The sequence below is a fragment of the Amia ocellicauda genome, chromosome 19 (genome assembly GCF_036373705.1).
Source record: "Amia ocellicauda isolate fAmiCal2 chromosome 19, fAmiCal2.hap1, whole genome shotgun sequence".
Lineage (NCBI taxonomy): Eukaryota > Metazoa > Chordata > Actinopteri > Amiiformes > Amiidae > Amia > Amia ocellicauda.
Window position 1 is genome coordinate 25937832 of NC_089868.1, and position 27724 is coordinate 25965555.

General features: G+C 40.4%; 1 protein-coding gene across 1 annotated transcript; it reads left to right on the forward strand.

Moving 5' to 3' along the window:
* The first annotated feature begins 28 nt into the window (after window positions 1–28).
* On the forward strand, window positions 29–27357 carry LOC136714664 (interferon-induced protein 44). The gene is made up of 14 exons (XM_066692261.1): window positions 29–353; window positions 1121–1176; window positions 3950–3989; window positions 4237–4432; window positions 5224–5376; window positions 6678–6840; window positions 9133–9233; window positions 11502–11676; window positions 14825–14867; window positions 15497–15692; window positions 20390–20542; window positions 20781–20943; window positions 21485–21585; window positions 26187–27357. The coding sequence occupies exons 2-14, from the start codon at window positions 1128–1130 to the stop codon at window positions 26358–26360; spliced, it is 1707 nt and encodes a 568-aa protein (XP_066548358.1). The 5' UTR covers window positions 29–353; window positions 1121–1127; the 3' UTR covers window positions 26361–27357.
* The last annotated feature ends 367 nt before the right edge of the window (window positions 27358–27724 follow it).

Below are 27724 nucleotides of genomic sequence, written 5' to 3' on the forward strand. Positions count from 1 at the left end.
AACTGCAACTCCAGCCAACAACGAAACACAGCCAACTCACTGCCAGTATTGTGCCAGTGGATCAGAGGATCAGAGCCAGCATTCAGCAGGAGCAAGAAATCAGGTGATGCTCAATACAACAGTGGCACAGAGACAACCATGTTTGTGTCTGAAAACATTTAAAGTGAAACCAAAACCTTGCATTCCCATACCTAACCACCCCACCCATCTGCTCATCATCATCAGTTACAAACTTCTCAACAAGTTTATTTTTTATGAATCCCTGTCTGATTGGACCTCAGTGCTCCTCTGTAAAGCTACACATTCAGCTACACTATCAGCAGCATCCACAGCAGCTCAAGAACGTAAAACTGGTAAGTCAATTACATTCATGTAATATGGATATGCTTTATACAAAATGCATTCTAATCATAATTCATAGGGCAAACTCTTTGTTGTAAAGTGTATATTTTATTTGTGAAAGTAGGTTAAATTTATAAAGGTGCTTTTTAAATTAAAAAAAAAACCTTTGCAGATATAGGATATTTTAAATTATATTAATATAATATTGTAATGTATCGGAGACTAACAGGGGTGGATTCAAGTGCAAACTCAACCAGAAGGCTGGCAAAGGTACAAAGGGGAGATCCAATAATCATAGTCAAAGACAGTCCAGAGGTAAATCGATTGGGCAGACAGGCAAGAACAGGGAGATCCAAAAGGGGAGCAAGGAGCAAGCAAGAGGTCAGGAACACTAAGAGACAGGCAATGTGGGAATGCTTAGAAATGACTCTGGGAAGAAGACAAGACTTAGCAGTGACTGAAGGGCAAACGGGTTTAAGTGAAGGGCAGAGTGAAGTCAGTGGAGCTGGTAGGGAGAGGTAGAACCAATGAGTGCAGAGGGATGTTGGGACAAGTAAACAGGGTGATGTGGAAGGTTAATTGGATGATTGGTGATTTGGAGAGGGAGACTGATTAGTATTCGGGTGATGATGATGACCTCATCATCAAGTGGTGAACAGGGGAAGTGCAGTGAGCAGGGCTGACAAATATAATATAAAATTGTTTAAATGATTTTATATTTTGTTGATTACTGCATTTCTGTGCAATATTTCTGTGTCAAAGTATGATCTTATTTCAGAGCAGAGATGGGAGGCAGTCAATCAACTCCGACACCCCAGCCATGCTCCCTTAAAGGTAAGATCCTGCACTGAAATTAGTTTTGAATGCACCTAACAGTCCCCCCCCCTCTCTCTCTCTCTCTCTCTCTCTCTCTCTTTCTCTCTCAATCTTAATTCATTTCAGTTATTGATATGATAAACAGGTCTGCAGTGTTGTCAAAGCAATTACCACATGAAAATATAAAAGATAAGAAAAATAATAAATAAATACGTCACAGTGTTTTTATTAAATAAAAATATTACAGGACAAATCAAACAAATAAAAAGTATGATATAATTTATATATAAAATCTTAATGTACATGAACATACATTTCCTTTTTTTTTCAAACACAGAACTAACAATAAACTATATCACAGACACTCATTTACATTATCACGTTATCTGTGACACGCAGCTATGTATTGGGCAGCCAGGGGGCTGTGTCTCTCTCCTCCAGAAGGATAGCTATTATTTTTTTTTTATTATCTATTCTGAAAAAATTGGGGTAATATTTATACATTTATTAAAGAATATTTACCTAATTTGGGAATAATTATTTCAGTGCTGGAGGAATTACATCTCTGTGTCCACCTCTCCTGTCTCTCCGTGACCACACTGTCCTCTCTGTGTCCACCTCTCCTGTCTCAGTGACCACACTGTCCTCTCTGTGTCCACCTCTCCTGTCTCAGTGACCACACTGTCCTCTCTGTGTCCACCTATCCTGTCTCTCCGTGACCACACTGTCCTCTCTGTGTCCACCTCTCCTGTCTCTCCGTGACCACACTGTCATCTCTGTGTCCACCTCTCCTGTCTCAGTGACCACAGTGTCACTCCTTTCACATCAGGTTTGTACTGTGAGCTGAGGAAAGTCTGAATGATGTTAGTAATTTCTGTAGAACTGATTGCTGTGTTAAATTCCTATGTGCTTTTAGTAGCCCATCTGCGGGTCCGTGTCAGTGTCAATGAGGGTGTAGTCAACCAACAGCCCAAGAGTCCCAAGAGCTGAGCAATATGTGAACCTCCCTAAAGAGTCCCCTCTGATCCTGTCATTAAGAATGTACAGGTCCAAGGCCTGACAGAGATGCACTCTCTCCCACTTTCTTTACCACACTATGACCCCACCACAGTCCCTGCCGCACCGCACTGTGCCGAGTTTAATTGAGGGCACAATGACCTCTCTGTAGCCCAGGGGGCAGTTTGTGAGCACCTCTGCACGGCACCCTGTCTCCAACAGAACTACATCTAACTCCTTAATGTTTTCAATTAATTCAGTTCAAGGTCTGCACTCTTCAGCCCGAAAGCCAAGGAGTTCAGGCCCTGAATGTAACTGCAAATTAACTCATGTTATCCAATATTACATAAAATGTTTCTCAACTATGCAAACTTTTTAGTCTAAGGTTTAAATTAAACATACAATTACAAATATAATATATTAATTATTAATTTTAGTAGTTTAAAGTATGTGTACATTGTACATATATACGTGAAACTTCCATCTCGTCTTCATTCATTGTGCATTTCGCTGTTATGACCGGAAAACATTAATACAAGGAAGCTGATGTTAATATGTTTGTTAAACTATTAGTGAATGACATTATTATTATTGAATGAAAAACCTTTTGGTAGGTCAGTTGCTGTAATTGGAAATGGAAATTGTGTGTGTGGGGGGGGGGGGGATAAATAAATGTTAATATCGTCAAAAACAAAATAGCACAAACGTTTATTTTCTGAAACCAAACCTACGCCACTGCATAAAATACTAAATAAATAAGCATAAATAATACATACAAAATAAGAGAAATCAATCTAAATGTATTTATTGAATTATTTATCTATTTGTATATGTTCATTTATTTCATATTTTATTGATTTATTTATGTATTTCGTATTATATTTATCTATTTATTTATTTTTAAATGTTGTCACACATTATCCTTCATAATGGTATAGCAGCCTTTACATGTTCATATGCTATGTGGGCTGCCATTGAAGATGCATTTCTACTCCCATATTCTGCCAACGCCACAGTCCCCTCCATGTAAAGGACTTAAACTTAAACTTGGACAGAAAAACTGTCCTTTGCAACTGAATTGCTCCCCTTTCCCTACTTGCAGGCAATAAATGATACGCTAATTAGGAAAATGTCTGTGTTTTTAGGATTTGTCCTGGAAAATAGTCACAATTTGATATGCCATGACATCACTCAGTTGCCAGGAAAGATGAAATGTACATTTAATGAATCACAAACAGTTCTTAAACCATTCTTATTCTGTCCATAATAAGGATTTCTGATTAATATGGCCCTCTTTCCTGCGTGCCTCCACCCTGGCGGTGTCAGTTAATGCCTTCACACATGCAAGTCTGTTGTGCTTGTAAGGTTGATATGAGAGCGTTGCAATATTAAAGCATAAAGTGAAGCAGTATATGATTGCAATTACATATAGAGATCTCATTCACTTTGGGAAGAGTGTCACATAGGAGTGTCAAGAATGTCAAGTTACAGAACCGTTGGATTGTGCTGTAGGGTCTTAAAACTGTTGATCTGTGCAAAAAGTACAGACACAGTGTGTGCATACTGTAGAGCCTAAAAGCCTTTGAAAGATCCCATACCTAGAACATGTCTGTATTACAATGCAAACACCACTATTTTAATTAGAATTCGAACCCCTTCAAAACTAAAAATACAAACCCTCAGCAAATTGCTGATGACTTTGTGCAAGATGAAGTGGACTGTAAAAATGTAATAATACAAGTGACAAAGGCAGACAGTGAAATGTCTTTCAAATGTCTGTCATTTGTGATTTCAGAATTTACAACTCAGTGGCGGACGATTCCCTGGGGAAAAGCGTAAGTAGCCTGTAGTAAGGCCACAGAAAGCATCGAGATCCACAAGCATTCAAAACAGTGCCTTTTGACTTGACTTTTGTTCAGTGGAACATGATAAATAATCAGAACTTGATTGTAATGTGTTTATGCTTTTAAAAACGTACATAAATAGAAATACATGCTCTGATGTCACAGAATGACATCCTTGTATTTTGCTTGGTAGTGTATGGAGCTCTGTGTACCTTTATAAAGGTTGTCTTGTCAACAGGGAGAAACAGAGGCTGATGGAGGAAATCAGGAATTTAAAGCCACCACAGGAGGAGTCACCAGAATTCAGGATCCTGACATACGGGCAGATCAGCGCTGGGAAGTCCAGTTTCCTCAACACAGTTGGATCCATCTTCCAGGATCGTTTGGTATCCCGGGCAATAGTTGGCGTGGGCAGTACGAGTGTTACCAAGAAGGTTAGAAGGAATCTAATGTGCAAGGAACTATTTTAATTAGACTGAATTAATATTCCTTTGCATTGGATTGTTTATGTAAAGAGGTGTAATTCCTCATCAACGCTGATGTGTTTGAAAATACATTTCTGGCATAGCACCAGCACGTGATAAAGCAAATGCTGCAAACCTGTCATAATTAAGGACATAGAATGGTTTTATTGACTATGGTTTGGAGAATTACTGCTCAGTTGACCTTTGACTCACTGGATCCTGCTACCATGAAGACTGTTGTGCAGTAAAGGCTGGGTCTGAGTGCCAAACAGCTGCTGATTCTGAGCTCAGATGACTCAGTATGTGAACCACATCATCAGACCTCGTGACACAGTCATGGCAATGTTTCGATTGATTGGTGGGGATATATTGCCTATTATTAACTGAAAGCTCAGTGCTGTCTTCAGTGAGTAAAGTGTTTCAGTGTCCTGGGTATTTGTTCTTCTGAAGAGCTCTGATCTCCCAGTGCAGAAGTCTTAAAGTGTCTTTAACTGATCTAGCGCTGCTCAGCATGAAACACACTTGTAATGGTCCTATTCAGAACACAGCATCTTCATTTAAGATAAGTAACCCAGAGCTCCGCTTTATGATTAAAGACAATCCAGGAACTGAGAGTAACGAGACTGTGGAAATCAAACCACATCACTAGATGTGTGTAACTCACTGATGAAAACTTATTAGAGACCAATATTGTTTTTATATGATAAATTATACAATACAAATAACTGTGAACAATCCTCTTTTTATCTTTTTTCAACCAGTTTACTCCCTACCGTTTAAGAGATAAAAAAACAGGATCGAACCTGTCTGTCGCTCTGTGTGACATCATGGGCATGGAGACCAGAGACGGGTTGGGGATACATCCTGATGACATCATCAGTGCAGCAAAAGGACACATAAAAGACGGATACCAGGTAAATCCAACTGATATGCTATAACCCTCTCACAGCCACATCATTTCACAACTAAGCTGCTCACCTGATGTTGCATATACACACATCTGTTTCTAGTTCCGAGGTTAAAGATCTCCAAGCCTGATCAAGCTTTTTTTTAAATGTACATGAATCAATGCTTTCATTATTATTATTTTTTGGGGGGTTAATATACACTACCGGTCAAAAGTTTTAGAACACCTCAATTTTTCCAGGTTTTATTGAAATGTACACAGTTAATGTCTCAATGTACTCTGAAATTAAAGCATAGAACAAATAAACAATTGGAGATAAAAAATAAATCATGGAATCTTTTTGTTTAACAAAATTAACCCCTTAAGCTTAAAAGGGCACTAAATCCATGTGCTTCTCTTTAATCCCATGTGTACTCTTCACTGTTGTGTTGTTTGTCAAGTGTTTGGTATCCCATGAAAGCTGAGACTCTCAGCTTTACAACAATTTGAAGCATTCTCTGACATGGAAAGTTTGGTTTTTATACCCCCCCCACATTTACATTCGCATTCTGAACTGAGGGGTCAGGGGATACTTGGTCTGAGCAGGAATACAAAATCTCAGAAAATATTGACAATTATGACACGTCTGCTGATCAAAACAAGACCATCAACATTTTGGTAGAAGCAACACACACCCGTAGAGAACATGTCAAGATGGAAAACTCTGTTTACAGTGTACTAATACACAACGATTTTACATCATTGCATCTGATCTTATCTGTGTTTCATAGAAAATTAAATCATATACATATGTGAAAAAAACAAGTCTATTTGCAAAGAAATCTGATTGAAACTGAGTGATCTGTGACTGTCTGAATGAGACCGCACCCCCCCGGGCTCTGAATGACGGGGCGACACGGACACTGTGAATCGGACGTGTTTGAGAATGAGACGCGCTGGGAGCCGAGAGAATGAGCTTTCAAACGATGTGCGCATTGTAGGAACACAGTGTCACTTCTGTGCACAGGAGCTGCTCGTAACGCTGCCAAATAATGCTTAAGAGGGTGTAGTAACACAGTATATAACTCTGAAATGGACATTATTTTTCAGTTTTTGGTAACCTAATTATTTTTTTTTACCTCTGTCAGTTTTCCGCTTACCTTTGTACCATTTCAGGTTATTCACTGGACTGGAACTGCTTACATTTCAATACAAACTGGAAAAATGGGGGTGTTCTAAATCTTTTGACCGGTAGTGTATGTAAAAACAAATGCATACTATTCGCAAATCCTATCAATTTGAATTAATATTTCTCTATCTCTGTACAAGTTTAATCCTGTGTCACCCCTGAAACCTGACCCCAGGAAGAGACCCCCTGTGACAGATCAGGCTCACTGCATCATCTACATTGTGGCAGCGGATCAATTAAGCCTCCTGTCAGATAATATTCTGCATAAGATGAAGAGAGTCCGAGACGAGCTCAATGATATGGGTGAGGCAGTCCGAATGGAGACACCATTGTTGATGATAACCTGTTAACTCAATCATGGCACCTGTGGAAACAACTAAACTGAAATTATTACCAGAGGAAAACTAGGAGTTTACTGGGCTTACAGTGAGGGAAAAAAGTATTTGATCCCCTGCTGATTTTGTACGTTTGCCCACTGACAAAGAAATGATCAGTCTATAATTTTAATGGTAGGTGTATTTTAACAGTGAAAGACAGAATAACAACAAAAAAATCCAGAAAAACGCATTTCAAAAAAGTTATAAATTGATTTGCATGTTAATGAGGGAAATAAGTATTTGATCCCCTATCAATCAGCAAGATTTCTGGCTCCCAGGTGTCTTTTATACAGGTAACGAGCTGAGACTCTCTTAAAGGGAGCGCTCCTAATCATAGCTCGTTACCTGTATAAAAGACACTTGTCCACAGAAGCAATCAATCAATCAGATTCCAAACTCTCCACCATGGCCAAGACCAAAGAGCTGTCCAAGGATGTCAGGGACAAGATTGTAGACCTACACAAGGCTGGAATGGGCTACAAGACCATCGCCAAGCAGCTTGGTGAGAAGGTGACAACAGTTGGTGCGATTATTCACAAATGGAAGAAACACAAAATAACTGTCAGTCTCCCTCGGTCTGGGGCTCCATGCAAGATCTCACCTCGTGGAGTTTCAATGATCATGAGAACGGTGAGGAATCAGCCCAGAACTACACGGGAGGATGTTGTTAATGATCTCAAGGCAGCTGGGACCATAGTCTCCAAGAAAACAATTGGTAACACACTACGCCGTGAAGGACTGAAATCCTGCAGCGCCCGCAAGGTCCCCCTGCTCAAGAAAGCACATGTACAGGCCCGTCTGAAGTTTGCCAATGAACATCTGAATGATTCAGAGGAGAACTGGGTGAAAGTGTTGTGGTCAGACGAGACCAAAATCGAGCTCTTTGGCATCAACTCAACTCGCCGTGTTTGGAGGAGGAGGAATGACCCCAAGAACACCATCCCCACCGTCAAATATGGAGGTGGAAACATTATGCTTTGGGGGTGTTTTTCTGCTAAGGGGACAGGACAACTGCACCGCATCAAAGGGACGATGGACGGGGCCATGTACCGTCAAATCTTGGGTGAGAACCTCCTTCCCTCAGCCAGGGCATTGAAAATGGGTCGTGGATGGGTATTCCAGCATGACAATGACCCAAAACACACAGCCAAGGCAACAAAGGAGTGGCTCAAGAAGAAGCACATTAAGGTCCTGGAGTGGCCTAGCCAGTGTCCAGACCTTAATCCCATAGAAAATCTGTGGAGGGAGCTGAAGGTTCGAGTTGCCAAACGTCAGCCTCGAAACCTTAATGACTTGGAGAGGATCTGCAAAGAGGAGTGGGAGAAAATCCCTCCTGAGATGTGTGCAAACCTGGTGGCCAACTACAAGAAACGTCTGAGCTCTGTGATTGCCAACAAGGGTTTTGCCACCAAGTACTAAGTCGAAGGGGTCAAATACTTATTTCCCTCATTAACATGCAAATCAATGTATAACTTTTTTGAAATGCATTTTTCTGGATTTTTTTGTTGTTATTCTGTCTCTCACTGTTAAAATACACCTACCATTAAAATTATAGACTGATCATTTCTTTGTCAGTGGGCAAATGTACAAAATCAGCAGGGGATCAAATACTTTTTTCCCCCACTGTATTATCAAAGGAAGCCTATGACACATAAGCCTCAGTTTATGTATTTCATGGGTAATACAGTGTTATTACAGTTTCCATGTATTGATATTAAAATATATGCACTTAAAACTTTTATTCTGCATGTTCACATGGTAATAGACAACAGTGGACGAAAGTGTTTTATTCAAAGAACAAATGTCTTATTCAGTATAAAGTTTTAGTGTTATTAATATCATGTCAGTTTCATCATATATTATATCTCTGTGTCATTTATGTTACAGGTGGTCATGTTGATTCTATTATTTACCAACAGGAGAATTTACTTTTGTATTTTATACAGTGAGTTTTATGCTCAAATTTAGATTCATACAAGGTCACTCTCCAGTGGTCTGTCATTTCATGTTAAACATGATAGTTAATCCTCGTCCATAGTTGTTTAAGTCACTCTACACAAGCTCTGCGCTGCCTCTGAACTTGAACTGAGAGCTACCCTGGAATTACATGCAGTTTTGGTGTGTAGTCCACAGTAACACACAGTTCAGACTGAGTGAGGTCACCTGATTGTATATAACATGAGACCGCAGGGAAAACTGATTTTGCTCTTTTGCTCAGGTCTCCCTCAGTTAGTGCTGTTGACTAAGGTGGACTTAGCCTGTCCGCTGGTTAAGGAGAATCTCCGCAATGTGTACAAGAGCAGTTACATCAAACAACAGGTAGGTTTGGGTGGAGGCTGCTGGAAATAAGCATCTCACTATCATCACAACCCCCAGCTCTTCAGTGTAGGCTGCTTCCATAGGCATAACAACACACCAACTCATCTAAATCTAGTGGTCACTGTGAGGAAGACCGAATAACACTTTTATTATAATACCAATTAATTCAGAATGTAGGAGCCAAAAGCCATTAGAATAATGTTTAAGAAGAATTATGATTTATGAATCATTTTTAGTTATGAAATATATTTTGATTTGATTTATTATCTGGACACTTACTACTGGAGTTGAGTGACAGCTTGTAGTAGCAGTATTAGAAGCTACACAGTTTTCAACCTCTGTCCTCTTACTCTAACCTTACTCTACTCCTACACTCTTTATTTACTTTCTTACTATTACATGCATCACATTGTTTCATGGATTACACTAGTGTTGTGAAAGATGCAAATATACTGATGAACAAAAGAATAACAGGATAAAGGTGTATTAAGACATTTCCAATTAATGGTGGGTCCATAGTGGTTTAAAATATCTTAGAAGCCACTACACAGTACCTGACAGACTTGAATGTGTACTGTGTACAGCTATCTGTTAAAGCTATGTGAAAGAATACTGTTTCTGATATAGTATAATGGTCATAAATATATAACTATCATTATCTGCATTGTAAAACCATTTAGTCGACTACAAGCAGTTCAGTGCATTAGTATTTAAACAAATTTAAAATGATGAGCTTTCAAGCAGCTTGATATAGTTTCTCTCTATGGATTAATTAAGTTTTGCATTTGACCTTACAGGAAGTTCAAAGTTCATGGCTAGGGACATTTTCAGATACATCTGAAATTTACATTTATGTTGTAAGTCGCCCTGGATAAGGACTCTGCCATTTTGACTTTGGTGGGAAGGTCGTTCCATCATTTAGGGGCCAGGGATGAGAAGGAGTTAGTCTTCTGGCACCAGAAAACATTCATACATTGATGCTTCCCCTGCTGGTCCAACTAAGTAATACAGTGGTAATTAGTTTCAAATCGTATCAATGAAAACATAGTAAGTAAAAGAACAATAATGAATTTTACAACCTGTGACAACGTACTATTTATAAGTTGCTATATGTGCGTGTCAGCTAGGAAACTCAAGGCAGAGAACAAAACAAAAGGGAAAAAACTAAATGTAGTAAACATGACTCAAAGTACTTGGCCTATGGGTTCACTTGCATTGGAGGAGCGGACCTACGACCGCAGTGTGTTGTTGGTTCGGGTTAAATCCCACTCAGGACAAGTGATGTGTGAAGCTCACAGACCAGCTCAACAAGTGGCCAACTTAAAAAAAATTATCTGTAAGGAGATGGGAGTGCAACATCATCATCTGTTGTATCACGTGAAGTACCATGTCCTTCCTGGGGGAAGCTGCTTAATTAGACTCGGAAAAAACTCTCCTACATAAAAATTAGTCAGATGTGAAATGACTTGCCCTTCTAGCCGACCCAGTAGACATTTTTCGGCCATCTTAATGATTTTAATGTGGGACTTCAGGGAAAAAACCTTCACTCTGAAGTGAAGGGAGGGATTAGAAAACTATTGTTGTGGGAAACTCATCTCTTCAATTAAAATGTTGAGGCTTTTCCGTTACTGGAGGGGTTTTGAGTGAGAGCAGTGTACCATAAACTAAACAGCTGACAGTTATCATCTGGATGGATTAAAATCACAGTTTCGGGAGTATGTCTCTAAAAACCAGGCGACCTCTAACAGCAACAGATGCTGCTAGAAATCCATTCTCAATTTAAATGTTCATATATTATTCCACTACTTACATTTACCAGATAAGCTTTTAAAAGGTCTTATCATGTCCATTTTAAAATGCAGATTAGAGACTTTTAAATCTAGTTATTGTTACAACTATTAATAAAAGCACAAGATAACACAGTGAATATCAGGATGTTGTCAAGATCTTGCTGTCATTCTGTACAAAAAGACACCTTCTGGGTTTCCAGTTTTGCAGTGATCTTTTAATGCCTATAATTAGACCCTTGATTCAATAGGAATCTAAATTATTTGATAATCTGATTGCTTAAATTATTATTTTTTAAATGTTTTATTGAGGCCCTTCATAATCTTTAACACAGGCAATGAAGGGATCGGATAGTACTTCATATATACAGTATGTATCAATAATCATGTTATTTCCCTAGTTGGATGCTGTAGTGATTGTGTGCTGTATCACATGCTGGGACTGAGCTTCATAAACCCCTCCTGCACCCTTGTGTTTCAGATTGAGAAGTGCAGTCAGACAGTTGGCATCCCAGCCAACCACATCCTCCCAGTGAAGAACTACCACGAGGAAAGCAGCCTGAATGACGACCTTGACGTCCTCATCCTCTCTGCCCTGCTGCAGACACTTCACTTCGCCAGCGACTACATCGAGAACATGCAGCAGGCACAAGAAGGTTTTAATTGACTTTTATGTTTTGAACAGCAGTGTTTTGGAAAGAATCAAACCGGTTCTCAGCAACTCTCAGCACAGTGTTGTCTGTATATTTGTGCTGAAAAGTTTCCAAAGTGAAATAATCTGCTTATTAATGATCTGCATTGTAAAATGCAGAGATTCTTCTTTCTTGGTTTCTTTATTTTTATTTTTATTCTTGTTATTGACTGCTTTTTGTGAATGTACCTCCTCCTACAGTTTTTCAGCCATAACAATGATAGTCTGCACTATATCTGAAAATGGTTGCTTTTTCCAAAACTTGACCACTAATTGGAAACCATAGATTACCTCTCAGAATTTATAATTACATCTGACATTTGAACTTTCTGGAGTCAGATGCTGAACGTTGATTCTGATGCAATGCACCCCAGCTATTGAACATCTCATTACTCCTTCCAGGATGCTGTTACATCAAGTAACATTATGGAACATAGATAGGATTTACATTGATGATTTACAAAACATGTATAGGAAAACATATGGGTTTTATCTATACATCACCTTGAACTTGACCTCTGACCTCTCCTTCAAGGTCATAAATAATAATGGGCAAAATTAGTTCCAAATATTTTTTTTACATTGACATTTACTATTGAACAGGTACTATTAAGAGGTCTATTTTAAAATGTTGGTGATTTTGATCTTAGTTTGAGTTATTTGGGATTTCTTAAGTACACCCATGCTGCTCTTTCAGAATCTGAAGTTAGGTTGCAGCTTTGCACCTTCCTTCTAGGGGAAATTAGGACATTCCTGACTCTGAAGAGGAGTTTGACCTTGATGGAGAGGTCAAAGGTCACAATGAATTATATTTTTAGATGGAGCATGTATAAGAACATAAGAACATAAGAAAGTTTATAAACGTGAGGAGGCCATTCAACCCATCGTGCTCGTTTGGTGTCTATTAATATCTAAGTGATCCAAGGATCCTATCCAGTCTATTTTTAAATGTTCCCAAACTTTCAGCTTCTACCACACCCGAGTGCGTGTGTCCCTGCTGATCTGGAAAAGCTCCTCTGGTTTGATGTGCTCGATGCCTTTCATGATTTTGAAGACTTGGATCAAGTCCCCACGTAGTCTCCTCTGTTTCAGGGTGAAAAGGTTCAGGTCCTCAGTCTCTCAGTAGGACATTCCCTTCAGACCTGGAATAAGTCTGGTTGCTCTCCTCTGAACTGCCTCTAGAGCAGCGATATCTTTCTTGAAGTGTGGAGCCCAGAACTGTCCACAGTATCCAGATGAGCTCTAACTAGTGCATTGTACAGTCTGAACATCACTGCCCTTGTTCTCAATTCTACACTTTTGACAATATACCCTAGCATTGTGTTTGCCTTTTTATTGCTTCCCCACATTGCTTGGATGGAGAAAGTGAGGAGTCCATGTAGACTCCTAGGTCTTTCTCATGTGTTACTTCATCCAGTTCTGTTCCTCCCATAGTGTAATTATAGTGGACATTGTTGTTACCTGCATGTAATACCTTGCACTTGTCCACATTGAATTTCATCTGCCAGGTGTCGCCCACAACTGAATATTATCTAAGTCCCTCTGAATAGCCTGTGCTGCCGAGATTGTATCTGCTGAGCCACCTATTTTAGTATAATCTACAAATTTGACAACTTTGCTAACTATCCCAGAGTCCAGATCATTAATATAGATTAGAAAAAGCACAGGCCCTAGTACTGATCCCTGTGGAACTCCACTAACAACCTCACTCCAGTTAGAAGCGACTCCTCTAATCGACACCCTCTGCTTCCTATACATCAGCCAGTTCATAATCCATCTACTTACATTACCCTGAATGCCTACAGTTTCCAATTTGAGGATCAGTCTTTGGTGTGGAACCTTATCAAAAGCTTTCTGAAAATCTAAGAATATCATATCATATGCTTTCACCTGATCCACAGCTGCAGTTGCATGTTCAAAAAATTCGAATAAATCAGTAAGACATGATCTGCCTCGTCTAAACCCATGTTGACTATCTCCAAGAATATGGTTTTCATTGAGATGCTCCTCTAGTTTCTGTCTAATCATTTTTTCCAACATTTTACAGGTGATGCAGGTGAGACTGATTGGTCTGTAATTTCCTGGCTCAGTTTTGTCCTCTTTCTTGTGGATTGGTTTGACATTTTCTGTCTTCCAGTCAGTTGACACATCCCCTGTTCTAAGTGTCATTTGGAATAATTGAGTTAGCGGCCTATAAATAATTTCCCTCATTTCTTTAAGTACTGTAGGAAATATCCCATCTGGCCCAGGTGATTTGTTGGTTTTTAATTCTGCTCGTCCCTTTAGTACCTCCTCCTCATTTATCCTGATCTCTCTTAGGGTTTGACTGGACTGATTGTCAACCTGTGGCATGTCATCTGTTTTTTCTTTTGTAAAAACCTCTGTGAAATACTAATTTAGAACATTTGCCACATCTTGTTTGTTTTCCAAGATACCTCCATTTTTGCCCTTTATCTGTTTCACTTCCTCCTTTATTGACCGCTTGCTGTTGTAATATTGAAAAAAGCTCTTTGCATTGGTTTTAGCTCCAAGAGCTGTTTCCCCTCTTTGCTTTCCTGATCCCTTTCTTAAGATCTCTTTGCAGCTCAACATATTCTACGTATTTTGTTTCGTCACCATCCCTTTTGTATGCGCTATACAACATTTTCTTTCTCTTGATATTTTTGACCTCAATGGAGAGATCTAACGCCAAAGTTAAGCTCATTTATTTAGACAGCCCACTTCTGGTTTCCTTAGGTGTTCTATAGTGGCAGTGACTGTATCTTCAATCCGAAAGCAGTTATAAGGCACCAAAACATATATTTGACCTTTATACTCTAAAAGAAAGGGTCAAAGTTAATAAAAAAAAACATTTTGCTTGCTTTATACAATGTATGTTGACTGTGGTGGTATTTGCAATTTCGAGAGATAGACCTCGAAAAAGAAACCAAGAAAGAACAATATCTGGGTTTTACGAATAAAATCCCCTTCAGCAGTATACATACAAACCCCCAGCAAATTGCTTTTGGTGTTGTCCAAGATAAATTATGTTCAGTATTGTATTTTTAAAAGATACACAATGAAAGTGAAGGCAGGCAGTGATGTGTTCTTTCGTTATCGTCTGTGTTTTTCAGAGTTCAAGGAGGAAGAATGGAGGCAGGGTCCCTCTGTAAAAGAGTAAGTAGCCTATAGAAGAGCAACAGAAAGGAATCTAAGAGTCATATTGGACCCAGAGAGCAGTACAGCCACAGCACAAACACATCTGGATAAAGACTGATATTCTGGTTCTTTCAAGATTAGTGAAGCAGTAGTGGTCAGGGCACAGGCAGATGGTTGTGGGTTCAATTCCAAGTGGTGGACACTGCTGTTGTACCCTTGAGCAAGGCACTGTACCTAGATTGCTCCAGTAAAGCAAACAGCTGTTTTGTAGGACTTCTCAACCCACCCTCTCTGTTGACTTAATGAGAGAGCTATGTGCCTCCAGAGCACACAGCAAAGCCTGTTGATAACAAGAGGGTCAGTCTGGGGTTTTATCACAGCCTGGAAGACAGGCCAGCTTCATTCAGGAGACAAATTCAGAGACAGGGAAAGAATTTGGCTTCAAATCCATCCCAGAATTGAATTTGTTATTTCATAACAGAAATGTATGACACAATCAGCATGACTTCACACAAGTAATACAATAATTCAGTAGGACACCCTTATGTAAATTGATGAGTCTGTAGTATAATCTGTCCACTGAAATGTGTGTGAGTTATTTTGCTTGGCTGAGTGCACAGCCCTACAAACACTTGTCTTGTCAACAGGGAGAAAGAGAGGCTGATGGAAAAAATCAGGAGCTTAAAGCCGCCAGGTCATGTACACTCAGAATTTAAAATCCTGATGCACGGACAGATCAGCGCTGGGAAGTCCAGTTTCCTCAACACAGTCGGATCCATCTTCCAGGAACGTGTGGTATCCCGGGCAGTAGTTGGCATGGGCGGTACGAGTGTTACCAAGAAGGTTAGTAGGAATCTAATGTACAAATAAATATTGAAATTAGACTGAATGAATATTCCTTTGCATTGGATTGTTTATAATAATGGGCATGCATTCATGTCTAAATACCCCAGGAATCATTTCTGAATATTTCATGCATTTCCTCTGAGTTCTGATATTGATCACATGAACACTAACATGGTTATACATATAAACTCAGAGGAAGTGCATGTGGTATTCATGTGTTAATCTGGAGGTATTCCCATATCAATTCATGAGCAATTGTAAAGCGAGACTGGACTGATGTATAAAGATCTCATCAACGCTGATGTCTTTTAAATTAATTTGTGACACAGAGCACTATTATGCGATAAAGCATATTTCTTATAAATTAGAAAAAGCACAGGCCCTAGTACTGATCCCTGTGGAACTCCACTAACAACCTCACTCCAGTTAGAAGCGACTCCTCTAATCGACACCCTCTGTTTCCTATACATTAACCAGTTCATAAACCATCTACTTACATTACCCTGAATGCCTACAGCTTCCAATTTGAGGATCAGTCTTTGGTGTGGAACCTTATCAAAAGCTTTTTGAAAATCTAAGTATATCATATCATATGCTTTTTCACATGATCTACAGCTGGAGTTGCGTAATTCTAATAAATTCGTAAGACATGATCTGCCTCGTCTAAACCCATGTTGACCAAGAATATGGTTTTCATTGAGATGCTCCTCTATTTTCTGTCTAATCATTTTTTCCAACATTTTACAGGTGATGCAGGTGAGACTGATTGATCTGTAATTTCCTGGCTCAGTTTTGTCCCCTTTCTTGTGGATTGGTTTGACATTTGCTGTCTTCCAGTCAGTTGACACATCCCCTGTTCTAAGTGTCATTTGGAATATTTGAGTTAGCAACCTATAAATAATTTCCCTAATTTCTTTAAGTACTGTTGGAAATATCCCATCTGGCCCAGGTGATTTGTTGGTTTTTAATTCTGCTAGTCCCTTTAGTACCTCCTCCTCATTTATCCTGATCTCTCTCAGAGTTTGACTGGACTGATTGTCAACCTGTGGCATGTCATCTGTTTTTTCTTTTGTAAAAACCTCTGTGAAATACTCATTTAGAACATTTTCCAAGATACCTCCATTTTTGCCCTTTATCTGTTTCACTATCTCCTTTATTGACTTCTTGCTGTTGTAATATTGAAAAAAAGCTCCTTGCATTGGTTTTAGCTCCAAGAGCTATGTTTCTTTCTATTTCCCTCTTTGCTTACCTGATCCTTTTCTTAAGATCTCTTTGCAGCTCAACATATTCTTTGTATTTTGTTTCGTCTCCGTCCCTTTTGTATGCACTATACAACATTTTCTTTCTCTTGATATTTTTTTTTGCATACCTCTATTAAACCATTTTGGCAAATGTTTTTTGGTCCTCAATTTGCTAAGTCTTGCTAAGCCTCAAGTAGTATGTTCTTAAAATATACCCATCCATTTTCAACTGAATCTGTATCCAATGGGCTCCAGTCTACCTCTTCTAAGTGCCTCATACCTTCAAGGTTTGCTTTTCTAAAATTGTAGACCATTGTTTTAGACTTGGTCCTTGTTTTTTGAAAGAATGCCTCAAAGCTAACTATGTTGTGATCACAATTTGCCATTGGTTCTCTAACTAGTGTCCCCCTGACTCTGTCTTGGTCATTTGAAAAGATCAAGTCAATGCATGCGCTCTCTGGTTGGTTCCCTGACAAATTGAGTTAGAAAGCAGTCATTTACCATCTCAACCATTTCAATTTCTGCTTCTGTAGTCCCCACTGGGCTTTCCCAGTCTAAGTTTGGGAAATTGAAATCCCCCATTATAACAGCCACATCCTTGCTACATGCAGTACTGATTACACTGTACAATGCAGCATCTTTCTGAATATCTGAGTTGGGTGGCCTGTAACACACTCCTACCATTAATCCTCCAGATCTCTTGTTCAGAAGTTTCACCCACACGATTCTGTTCTGTTACTGGGATCTAATTTGAGTTCTTCTGACTCAATGTGATTTTTCACATATAATGCTACCCCACCCCCTCTTCGATTTTGCCTGTCTCTCCTAAACTGTGTGTATCCTTCCAACTTGTGTTCATCCTCATCGTTTTCTGTAAGCCATGTTTCCGTGACACCTACAACATCCTAGTCACCCACCAGCACTGTGGCTTCTAGGTCTAACATCTTGTTCCTTATTCTACTGGCATTGAGGTACAAACATTTCAGGACTTTCCTACTATCAGGTTCCCTTTGTTTTCTTTCCTTAGAGGAACATCTCCTATTGTCAGAGCTCCCTGCCCCCCTGGTCCCTAGTTTAAATGATTCTCAATTTCTCTGCCCATGCGCTCTCCCAATGCATTAGCCCCCCTTCTGTTTAGATGTAGACCGTCTGGTTTGTACAGGTCCCATCTATCCCAGAAGAAAGATTTCAACCACGTTAAACTTTCTAATCTCTGCCTGTCTCCCTGGGCTGTCACGTGGTACCGGAAGTATTTAGAAGAAAATTATCGTGGATGTTCTGCTCTTTAGTTTTGTTCCTAACTCTTTAAATTTGTCTTGCAGAACCTCTGTCCTACCTTTCCCTATGTCATTGGTTCCAATCTGGACCATGACCAGTGGATTCCCCCCAGCTTTGGCCAGTATCCCGTCTACTAGTTTAGGGAGATCTGCAACCTGAGCACCAGGCAGGCAAGATATCATACGGGTCTCCTTGTCACTAGAACACACTGTGTGATCTACACCTCTAAGAATTGAGTCTCCTACTATAACTACCTCCCTCTTCTGGGGGGGAGTGGGCACCATGGTGCTCTGGTGCTCAACTGCCCCCCCATCACCCTCTGAGCTGTCACTGTCCAACTCGGTGTCCAGCAGTTGGAACCTGTTGGGCAGTTCTAGCTCTTGGGTGTCTCTAGGGGTTGTGCACGCCCTTTTCTGTGGTTACGAGCTACTGTAACATAGCAGTTCTATACACTGACCAGCTCTGAGGTCTCAACTCTCCTAGGTTTTGTTGTGCACACCATCTTTCTCATGGGCTGATTGACCAATTCTTCTATATCCCTAATACAGCGCAGATCAACAAGCTGAGCCTCAAGATCATGAACCTTGATCTCTAGGATTTCAACCTGTTGACAATGTTCACAAATGAAACCTTCTTGGATGAGTTCATCCAGGAAGGCAATCATTCTGCAAACCTCACAGTGTAGTGGCCACATGCTTCTAAATGTTAGGGTTTTTTTTTGTTTTAAAGTTCCCTGGTTCCTGTTGCCTAGTCGACTGCTCAACAGCTGCTTTAAGTAAGACTGGTCTGAAACTAGTCAAACAACAAGATGGCTGCCTCTCACCTGTACTTTCCCGTGTCTCTCTGTGGCAACTTGTAAATACTTCTGTTTACCTCTTGCTCTAAGTAGCTTTTGTCTACCTACCCCCAATTCACACCTAACAGGCCACACCTGACTCCTCCTGCAACAGAATTCCTGCTAGTCCTAGACAAAATCTCCCTTCTACAACCTGGTTACTTTAATCATTGACTCAATGGTCAGATTCCTGCTTCTCAGATTCCTCAATGGTCAGATCAGAGCTGCAATGTACACTATTTGTTAATAAAAACACTTCTACTGTCTTGTTTGATTGAGATTGTTACTTCTTAATGTCCTACACGGTTCCAAAACAGCCTTCAATTATTTCATACAGTTGTAGTCTGTTCAGCTCTTTAATCTCAGCGCTTTTTATCGATATCTCCATCTACATGGTTGTAACTAAGCAGCTTCCTATAGAAACTACAGGCATCAGTCTGTCGGCTTGTTGACATGGGGTGCGTTCATGCTGCACAGACTTTTGTCATTCTGCAGGAATCTGACCATTGAGTCAGAGCTACGAATACAAACACACTTCTTAGCAAAACAATACTAAATACAGAAACAAAAATAGCCCACAATGTTAAAAAAATAAATGAAAAAAATGCCCAAATGTATTATCTGGTATAACAGGCTATGATGATTCTAACTTAAAATGAAACTCACAAATTGCTCATTGAACGGCCGCAGTGAGACTGGAGCCCGTGTTTCCTGCGCCACAATGCAGAGGCCTCAGGACAGCACCAAACAGACATGCTTCAGAATCACTACATTAAAAATAAAAGGCAGTATTAACAATATATTATTTTTCATATGAGAAAATAAGTAATGTGTTGCAAGTTACAATTCAACTTGTAATGTAACACTGCTACTAGGCATCAGGGGGCAATTGCGTGGTTTGCGTATTGGGAAACCATGCCACTGAGTAAGTGAATTACATCTTCAGACCTCGTGACACAGTCATGGCAATGTTTCGATTGATTGGTGGGGATATATTGCCTATTATTAACTGAAAGCTCAGTGCTGTCTTCAGTGAGTAAAGTGTTTCAGTTTCCTGGGTATTTGTTCTTCTGAAGAGCTCTGATCTCCCAGTGTAGAAGTCTTAAAGTGTCTTTAACTGATCTAGTGCTGCTCACCTTGAAACACACTTGTAATGGTCCTATTCAGAACACAGCTCCGCTTTAAGATTAAAGACAATCCAGGAACTGAAAGTAATGAGACTGTGGAAATCAAACCACATCATTCACTGATGAAAACTTATTATGAAAGTCTTCTTTTTATTGGATACATTGCAAAATACAATTAACTGTGAAAAATCCTGTTTATCTTTTTTCAACCAGTTTACTCCCTGCTATTTAAAAGATAAAAAAACAGGATCGAACCTGCCTTTCGTTCTGTGTGACATCATGGGCTTGGAGACAGCTGATTGGCAGGGGATACATCCTGATGACATCATCAGTGCTGCAAAAGGATACATAAAAAGCGGATACAAGGTAAATCCAACTGATATGCTATAACCCTCCTCAGCCATGTAATTTCACAGATCACGTACTCCTGCTCAGGATGTTGCATTAACACACATTAGTTTCTAGTTCCGAGGTTAAAGATTATGCAGCGAATCAGTGCATGAGTGATTTTTTTTTGCTAATATAAACTCACAGCAATGTCTGTAAAATATTATTAATATTGATTGAGTTTGCATATAATTTTTCTCTCTCTCTCCCCCACAAGTTTAATCCTGTGTCACCCCTGAAACCTGACACCAGTAAGAGACCCCCTGTGAAAGATCAGGCTCACTGCATCATCTATGTTGTGGCAGCGGATCAATTGAGCCTCCTGTCAGATAATATTCTGGATAAGTTGAAGAGAGTCCGCAAGGTGCTCACTGATATGGGTGAGGCAGTCCGGATGGAGACGCCATTGTTGATAATAACCTGATAAATCATTTACATTGTTCAAACTCAATCATCGCACCTGCAGAAAATGCAACTAAACTGAAATTATTACCAGAGGAAAACTAATAGCAGTTAACTGGGTTCAATATTTAACAAGGGAAGCCTGTGACACATAAACCTCAACACCATTGTGGCTTTGAATGTGTTTAATATCTTATAGTGAATTATGCTTAAGAGTTGAGTCATGCAAAGGACAAAATATCAGTCTAGATGTTATATGTTAAATACAGTATGTTGAATTTTCATCTTTATTTCTAGATCATTTATAATATTTGTCTTTTTAAATACAAAACCCAGAACATATCAATTGAAATTGGATATTAATTAACTGGGTTATTGATGCGTATGTTGTTTCATTTTGGAGAGCTGGAGGCAAAACCCAGTTGTCCACAGTAATGCACAGAGTTCAGACTGAGTGAGGTCACCTGATTGTATATAACACGAGACAGCAGGGAAAACTGATTTTGCTCTTTTGCTCAGGTCTCCCTCAGGTGGTGCTGTTGACTAAGGTGGACTTAGCCTGTCCATTGGTGAAGGAAGATCTCTGCAATGTGTACAAGAGCATTTACATTAAACAACAGGTAGGCTTGGATGCAGGTGTGTGAGAAAGACAGAATAATACTTTGTAGAGGAGGTTTAAGAATCGCAATTGGAGTTTGGCAAAGGGAGATTTTTCTCAGGACTACAAGAGCGCCCCTGGAAAGAGGAATCTGGCTGAGAGCAGCAAGTAATCTCTTCAGTTTCTGCTGAATACTGAATACTGCTTTCTAATTGCATACGTTTTCACCACACGGTGGTTAGCACTGCTGTCACCCTGCGCGGTGCTCGGGAACAGGGGACCCAATTGCAGTGTGTGATTGAGGGATGGTCAGACAGGCGTGGGTCGGGTGTTGGCAGAGTCGTGGTCGGGAAGACAGGCAGGAGGTCAAGAAAACAAGGAAATCCAAGGCACAAGGAAATAAGGCTAAAAAGAGAGGGCACAAGGAGAATGCTCAGAATTGCAAGATGAACTGACAAAACTTCGCCACGACTGAGGGAAGTGAGGGGATTATAAAGAGAACAGGAAACTAGGTAGGGAGGTGCAGGGCGAATGGGAACAGAGGGTGGAAGCAAGAGTGCACAAGGGTGTACGGAATGAAATGGGATGATGGAAAGCTGGGAGAAGTGAAAGGAAAGGCAGGGAAATGGCGGCCTCTAGTGGGGATAGAGGGTGAGTGCTAGGGAGCCATGACAGCTGCTGCCTCACAGCTCCGGGGTCCCAGGTTCAAGTCCCAGCTCGGGGGACCTGTCTGTGTGGAGTATGCATGTTCTCCCTGTGTCTGCGTGGGTTTTCTCCAGACACTCTGGTTTCTTCCCACCGTCCAAAGACATGCGGGTCAGGTTAATTGGCCTTGCTAAATTGCCCTGTATGCATGTATGTTTGTGTGTGTTGCCCAGCGATGGACTGGCATCCCGTCCTAGGTGTATTCCTGCCTTGTGCCCTCTGCCTACCGGGATCAGCTCTGGCTTCCCCACGACGCTCACCAGGATAAGCGGTATCGAAAATGGATGGAATGGATTTTTTTTGTAGTGTAATCTAAAAAGTATTACATAATCTATTATATTGTTTTAGTCTTGATTGCATGAATTTTCACTCCCTTTGCTATGACACACTTAAATAAACTCTGGTGCAGACAGTTGCCTTCAAAAGTCACATAATTAGTTGAGTCCACCTATGTGCAATTAGATTGTCACATGATCTCAGATGACATACACCTGCTTCTGGAAGGCCCAGAGTAAGTCAGAGATCTTACCCAAACAACCACACCATGAAGCTTTAAAAAAACGTCAAAGAGAAAGTTCTGGAAAAGCACTAGTCAGGGTTGGGCTATGAACAAATATCCCAAACTTTGAATGTCCCCTGGAGCACAGTTAAATCCATGATAAAAAATGGAAAGAATATAGCTCAACCACAGCTCTGCCTAGAGCAGGCCGTCCGGTGAAACAGAGCTACTGCACAAGGAGGTCGGTGGTCAGAGAAGCCACCAAGAGGCCATGGTAAACTCTGAAGGAGTTGCAGGCCAGGATGGGAGAATCTGTGTTTATGTCAGCTATTATCCACGTGTATTAATCTGTAATCTGTGTAATCCGGACTGCTACTTCTCCTACAGTTCTTACCCCACACATACCAAACTCACACACTTATACATCATGGTACCGTTCAGGTTGCTTGTGCTTTTTGTATGGCTTGGATGGATAGTTATTGAATTATGATCGATCAAAAACCCAACATTTCCCTTTGACTTCAGTGGTGGAACGTATTCTCGTGCACGGATCTTCTACGTTGAAGATCAGCAACCAATCAGCATTGGTTATGCAAATCAGTAGCCAATCATAACCTTATCAGAGGCCCTTATCCAGGGCAACTTACAAAGTGCAAGAATACAGTGCAATTCAATGCATAATACATTGTACAAATTCCGATTTACACAAGTATATACAATATATAGGGTCTTACATCCTGGACTGTAAAAGCTGATGAGTGCAGACAAGATGTTAAGTCACAGTCAAGGGCCAGGGGAAGGGAGCATAGGGGAAATCAGATAAACAATACAAGTGTTAGTAATGCAAGGCAAGTAGTATGATAAAACGTATCAGTGCAATCTTACAGGAGAGTAAATGACTAAATTACAAGTACTGTCTGAAAAGATGTGTCTTGAGTAAGCCCAGAAGGAGGTCAAGGACTCTGCTGTTTTAACTTCGGTGGGAAGGTCGTTCCACCACTTAGGGTTCAGGGATGAGAAGGAGCGGCTCTGGAGGAAGGGGAGTGGGGAGGAGGCAGAGTTAGTCTTCTGGCGCTGGAGGAGCGCAGTGGTCTGGAGGGGATGTATGGAGAGACGAGTGTCTGAAGGTAGCTTGGTGCAGTGTGGTCGAGACAGTGGTAGGTGAGGGTCAAAGTCTTGAACTGAATGTGTGCCACTATCGGGAGCCAGTGGAGGGAGCGGAGCAGTGGAGTAGTGTGTGAATCGTGGCAGAGAGACACCAGAGTTCCGGGTGAGCTGGAGCGGGCTCAAAATTCTTTTTTTTAATTTTTATCAAACTATATTATGTGCTCTAGGAAACTTGATCAATACCGTACACACCTCAGATCATTCCCTATAATACAGCATATTTCCTACAATTTTACAATGCTTTCAAAAAGTATTAACCACGTTTCACCGTATAAGACTAATAATTATACCACCTCTACTACTAATAATAATTATTCTACATTAAATTAATATAATACTGTATAATGTACTACAGTGAGGGAAAAAAGTATTTGATCCCCTGCTGATTTCGTACGTTTGCCCACTGACAAAGAAATGATCAGTCTATCATTTTAATGGTGGGTGTATTTTAACAGTGACAGACAATAACAACACAAAAATCCAGAAAAAAGCATTTCAAAAGAGTTATAAATGTATTTGCATGTTAATGAGGGAAATAAGTATTTGATCCCCTATCAATCAGCAAGATTTCTGGCTCCCAGGTGTCTATTATACAGGTAACGAGCTGAGACTCTCTTAAAGGGAGAGCTCCTAATCTCAGCTCGTTACCTGTATAAAAGACACCTGTCCACAGAAGCATCAATCAATCAGATTCCAAACTCTCCACCATGGCCAAGACCAAAGAGCTGTCCAAGGATGTCAGGGACAAGATTGTAGACCTACACAAGGCTGGAATGGGCTACAAGACCATCGCCAAGCAGCTTGGTGAGAAGGTGACAACAGTTGGTGCGATTATTCGCAAATGGAAGAAACACAAAATAACTGTCAGTCTCCCTCGGTCTGGGGCTCCATGCAAGATCTCACCTAGTGGAGATTCAATGATCATGAGAACGGTGAGGAATCAGCCCAGAACTACACGGGAGGATCTTGTTAATGATCTCAAGGCAGCTGGGACCATAGTCTCCAAGAAGACAATTGGTAACACACTACGCCGTGAAGGACTGAAATCCTGCAGCGCCCGCAAGGTCCCCCTGCTCAAGAAAGCACATGTACAGGCCCGTCTGAAGTTTGCCAATGAACATCTGAATGATTCAGAGGAGAACTGGGTGAAAGTGTTGTGGTCAGATGAGACCAAAATCGAGCTCTTTGGCATCAACTCAACTCGCCGTGTTTGGAGGAGGAGGAATGACCCCAAGAACACCATCCCCACCGTCAAACATGGAGGTGGAAACATTATGCTTTGGGGGTGTTTTTCTGCTAAGGGGACAGGACAACTGCACCGCATCAAAGGGACGATGGACGGGGCCATGTACCGTCAAATCTTGGGTGAGAACCTCCTTCCCTCAGCCAGGGCATTGAAAATGGGTCGTGGGTGGTATTCCAGCATGACAATGACCCAAAACACACAGCCAAGGCAACAAAGGAGTGGCTCAAGAAGAAGCACATGAAGGGCAGGAGTGGCCTAGCCAGTCTCCAGACCTTAATCCCATAGAAAATCTGTGGAGGGAGCTGAAGGTTCGAGTTGCCAAACGTCAGCCTCGAAACCTTAATGACTTAGAGAGGATCTGCAAAGAGGAGTGGGACAAAATCCCTCCTGAGATGTGTGCAAACCTGGTGGCCAACTACAAGAAACGTCTGACCTCGGTGATTGCCAACAAGGATTTTGCCACCAAGTACTAAGTCGAAGGGGTCAAATACTTATTTCCCTCATTAACATGCAAATCATGAAATGCGTTTTTTTTTTTTTTTTTTTTTGTTCTGTCTCTCACTGTTAAAATACACCTACCATTAAAATGATAGACTGATCGTTTATTTGTCAGTGGGCAAACATACAAAATCAGCAGGGGATCAAATACTTTTTTCCCTCACTGTAGAACATCAGTTAAATCAGAAAGAGGACTCAGAACCTGGACTAAAGTCTCAAAGATACTGTAGTGGATTTAATCTCCACTATACACAGAGACTCAGGACTCAGGTTGATTCTCAACTATGAATATTTTAATCATTGCATGCAAGGGAAGAGCCACCGATCACTCCTGAAGCGATAAAGTTACTCTTAAAGCAATGGCAGGAATACAGACAAATATATACATGTAGTGTCAATGGATGCATTGATTGGGAGCGCACAAGGGAGTGTTTAATCTATGTGTGTTTGTGTGCTGTATTGCAAGCAGGACTGTGCTTCATAAACATCCTCCACTCTTGTGTTTCAGATGAAGAAGTGCAGTCAGATGCTTGACATCCCAGTCAGCAACATCCTTGCAGTGAAGAACTACCACGAGGAAACCAGCCTGAATGACAACCTTGACATCCTCGTCCTCTCTGCCCTGCTGCAGATACTTCAGTTTGCCAGTGACCGCTTTGTGCTGCAGGGGAAAGCCCACTGAATATTGTATTTTGATATTGTTATACTGAGCCGAATGCTAGAAAGAATCAAACCATAGGTTGGGCTGTCCACTGCCTGTCTATCATTGCCCAGAGTGATTTATTCTACAGGCTCATTGTGATTAAGCACAAAGGTATTGCTCCTTAAAATATATTCACACCAATACAGGTTTAAGAACGTACGGTAAACTTCTCTGTGGTGGTTTTGTTGTCAAGGTTTTCAAAACAGGTTGGAATCATAAGTAGCTGAGGGAATACAGGTACAAAACAGATCACATATAGAAACTATGGAAATATGAAAATATGGAATTTAATACGTACCATTATGTGAATGTGGCAAATGTTTTATTAAGTTCTATTGGTTTAGTCAAAAGTACTCACACTAGTAGATAGTAGGGTCCTATGGGCGCGGCCTATTTTGTTATGACGTATGACCTAACCTTATTAATATTCCTACGTCATAATTGGGGGGCGTGATTTTAGGTAGAGTTATTTCCTTAATTATTCCTACGTCATATCCCTCAGAAAGTGTACACCCATAAAACCCTGAACAACAAGGCCGCCCATAACCGTGTTGTTCTTGTTGTTCTTGTTGGTCAACTGTAGAGTGTGAATGGGTCAGATCCTCCTGTAGTGGTTGGGGGTCTTTTTAAAAAAAATATATACATGTAATGGTTAAGGAAATCTAAACCGTTAAAAGATCAACAAGTATTGTTGTCTGTAATGGGGCCCAGGTCTTAACAATGCCAGTTTTGAATAGGGCGTTTATCATATTCACACTGTCTCTGTCTCTGTCTTTGTCTGTCTCTCTCGCCCAATCATTTTATAAGATCAACAAGGTCTGTTGTCTGTAATGGTCCCAGGTCCTAACAATGCCTGTTTTGCATAGGGTACTTATGTTATCCACACTGTCTCTGTCTCTGTCTCTCCCCATCAATCTCTGGAAACATCTGAGGATGTTCAGTTTGTTTAATAATAAGACAAATTGAATTAAAAATTAAATTAAAAAAGCGTGTGTGTGTGTGTCTGTATAGGTTAATTGTTTTTGTAAAAAAAAAAAAAAAAAGCTGTGGTTATATTTTATTTTATATTAGTTCTCTCACATAATGTGTTCATTCGTTTTACTTAAATACATTCTAGGGTCTTAAAGCTCGTAAGAGTTAGACTTAAGATAATGATGTGCTTTTAATGTATTTTAGCTGTCTCAATACCTAATGATAAGGCATCATTTAAAAATAAAAACAACTGATCACTCAATGCTAAATAGCTCACAACACTCAAGGCTAAATCGCTCACACCGCGGGAGGTGGGTCAGACAACAGTAGGTATGACGTGTGATATCAAAACATTCAGAATACTTTTAACC

Bases quoted from the DNA above. Each gene is read 5' to 3' on its own strand.
- LOC136714664 (XM_066692261.1), top strand. From the start codon at position 1,128: ATGGGAGGCAGTCAATCAACTCCGACACCCCAGCCATGCTCCCTTAAA. The intron at 15,693-20,389 runs GTTAGTAGGAAT...TTTTTCAACCAG, and splicing joins GTACGAGTGTTACCAAGAAG to TTTACTCCCTGCTATTTAAA. The intron at 21,586-26,186 runs GTAGGCTTGGAT...CTTGTGTTTCAG, and splicing joins GCATTTACATTAAACAACAG to ATGAAGAAGTGCAGTCAGAT.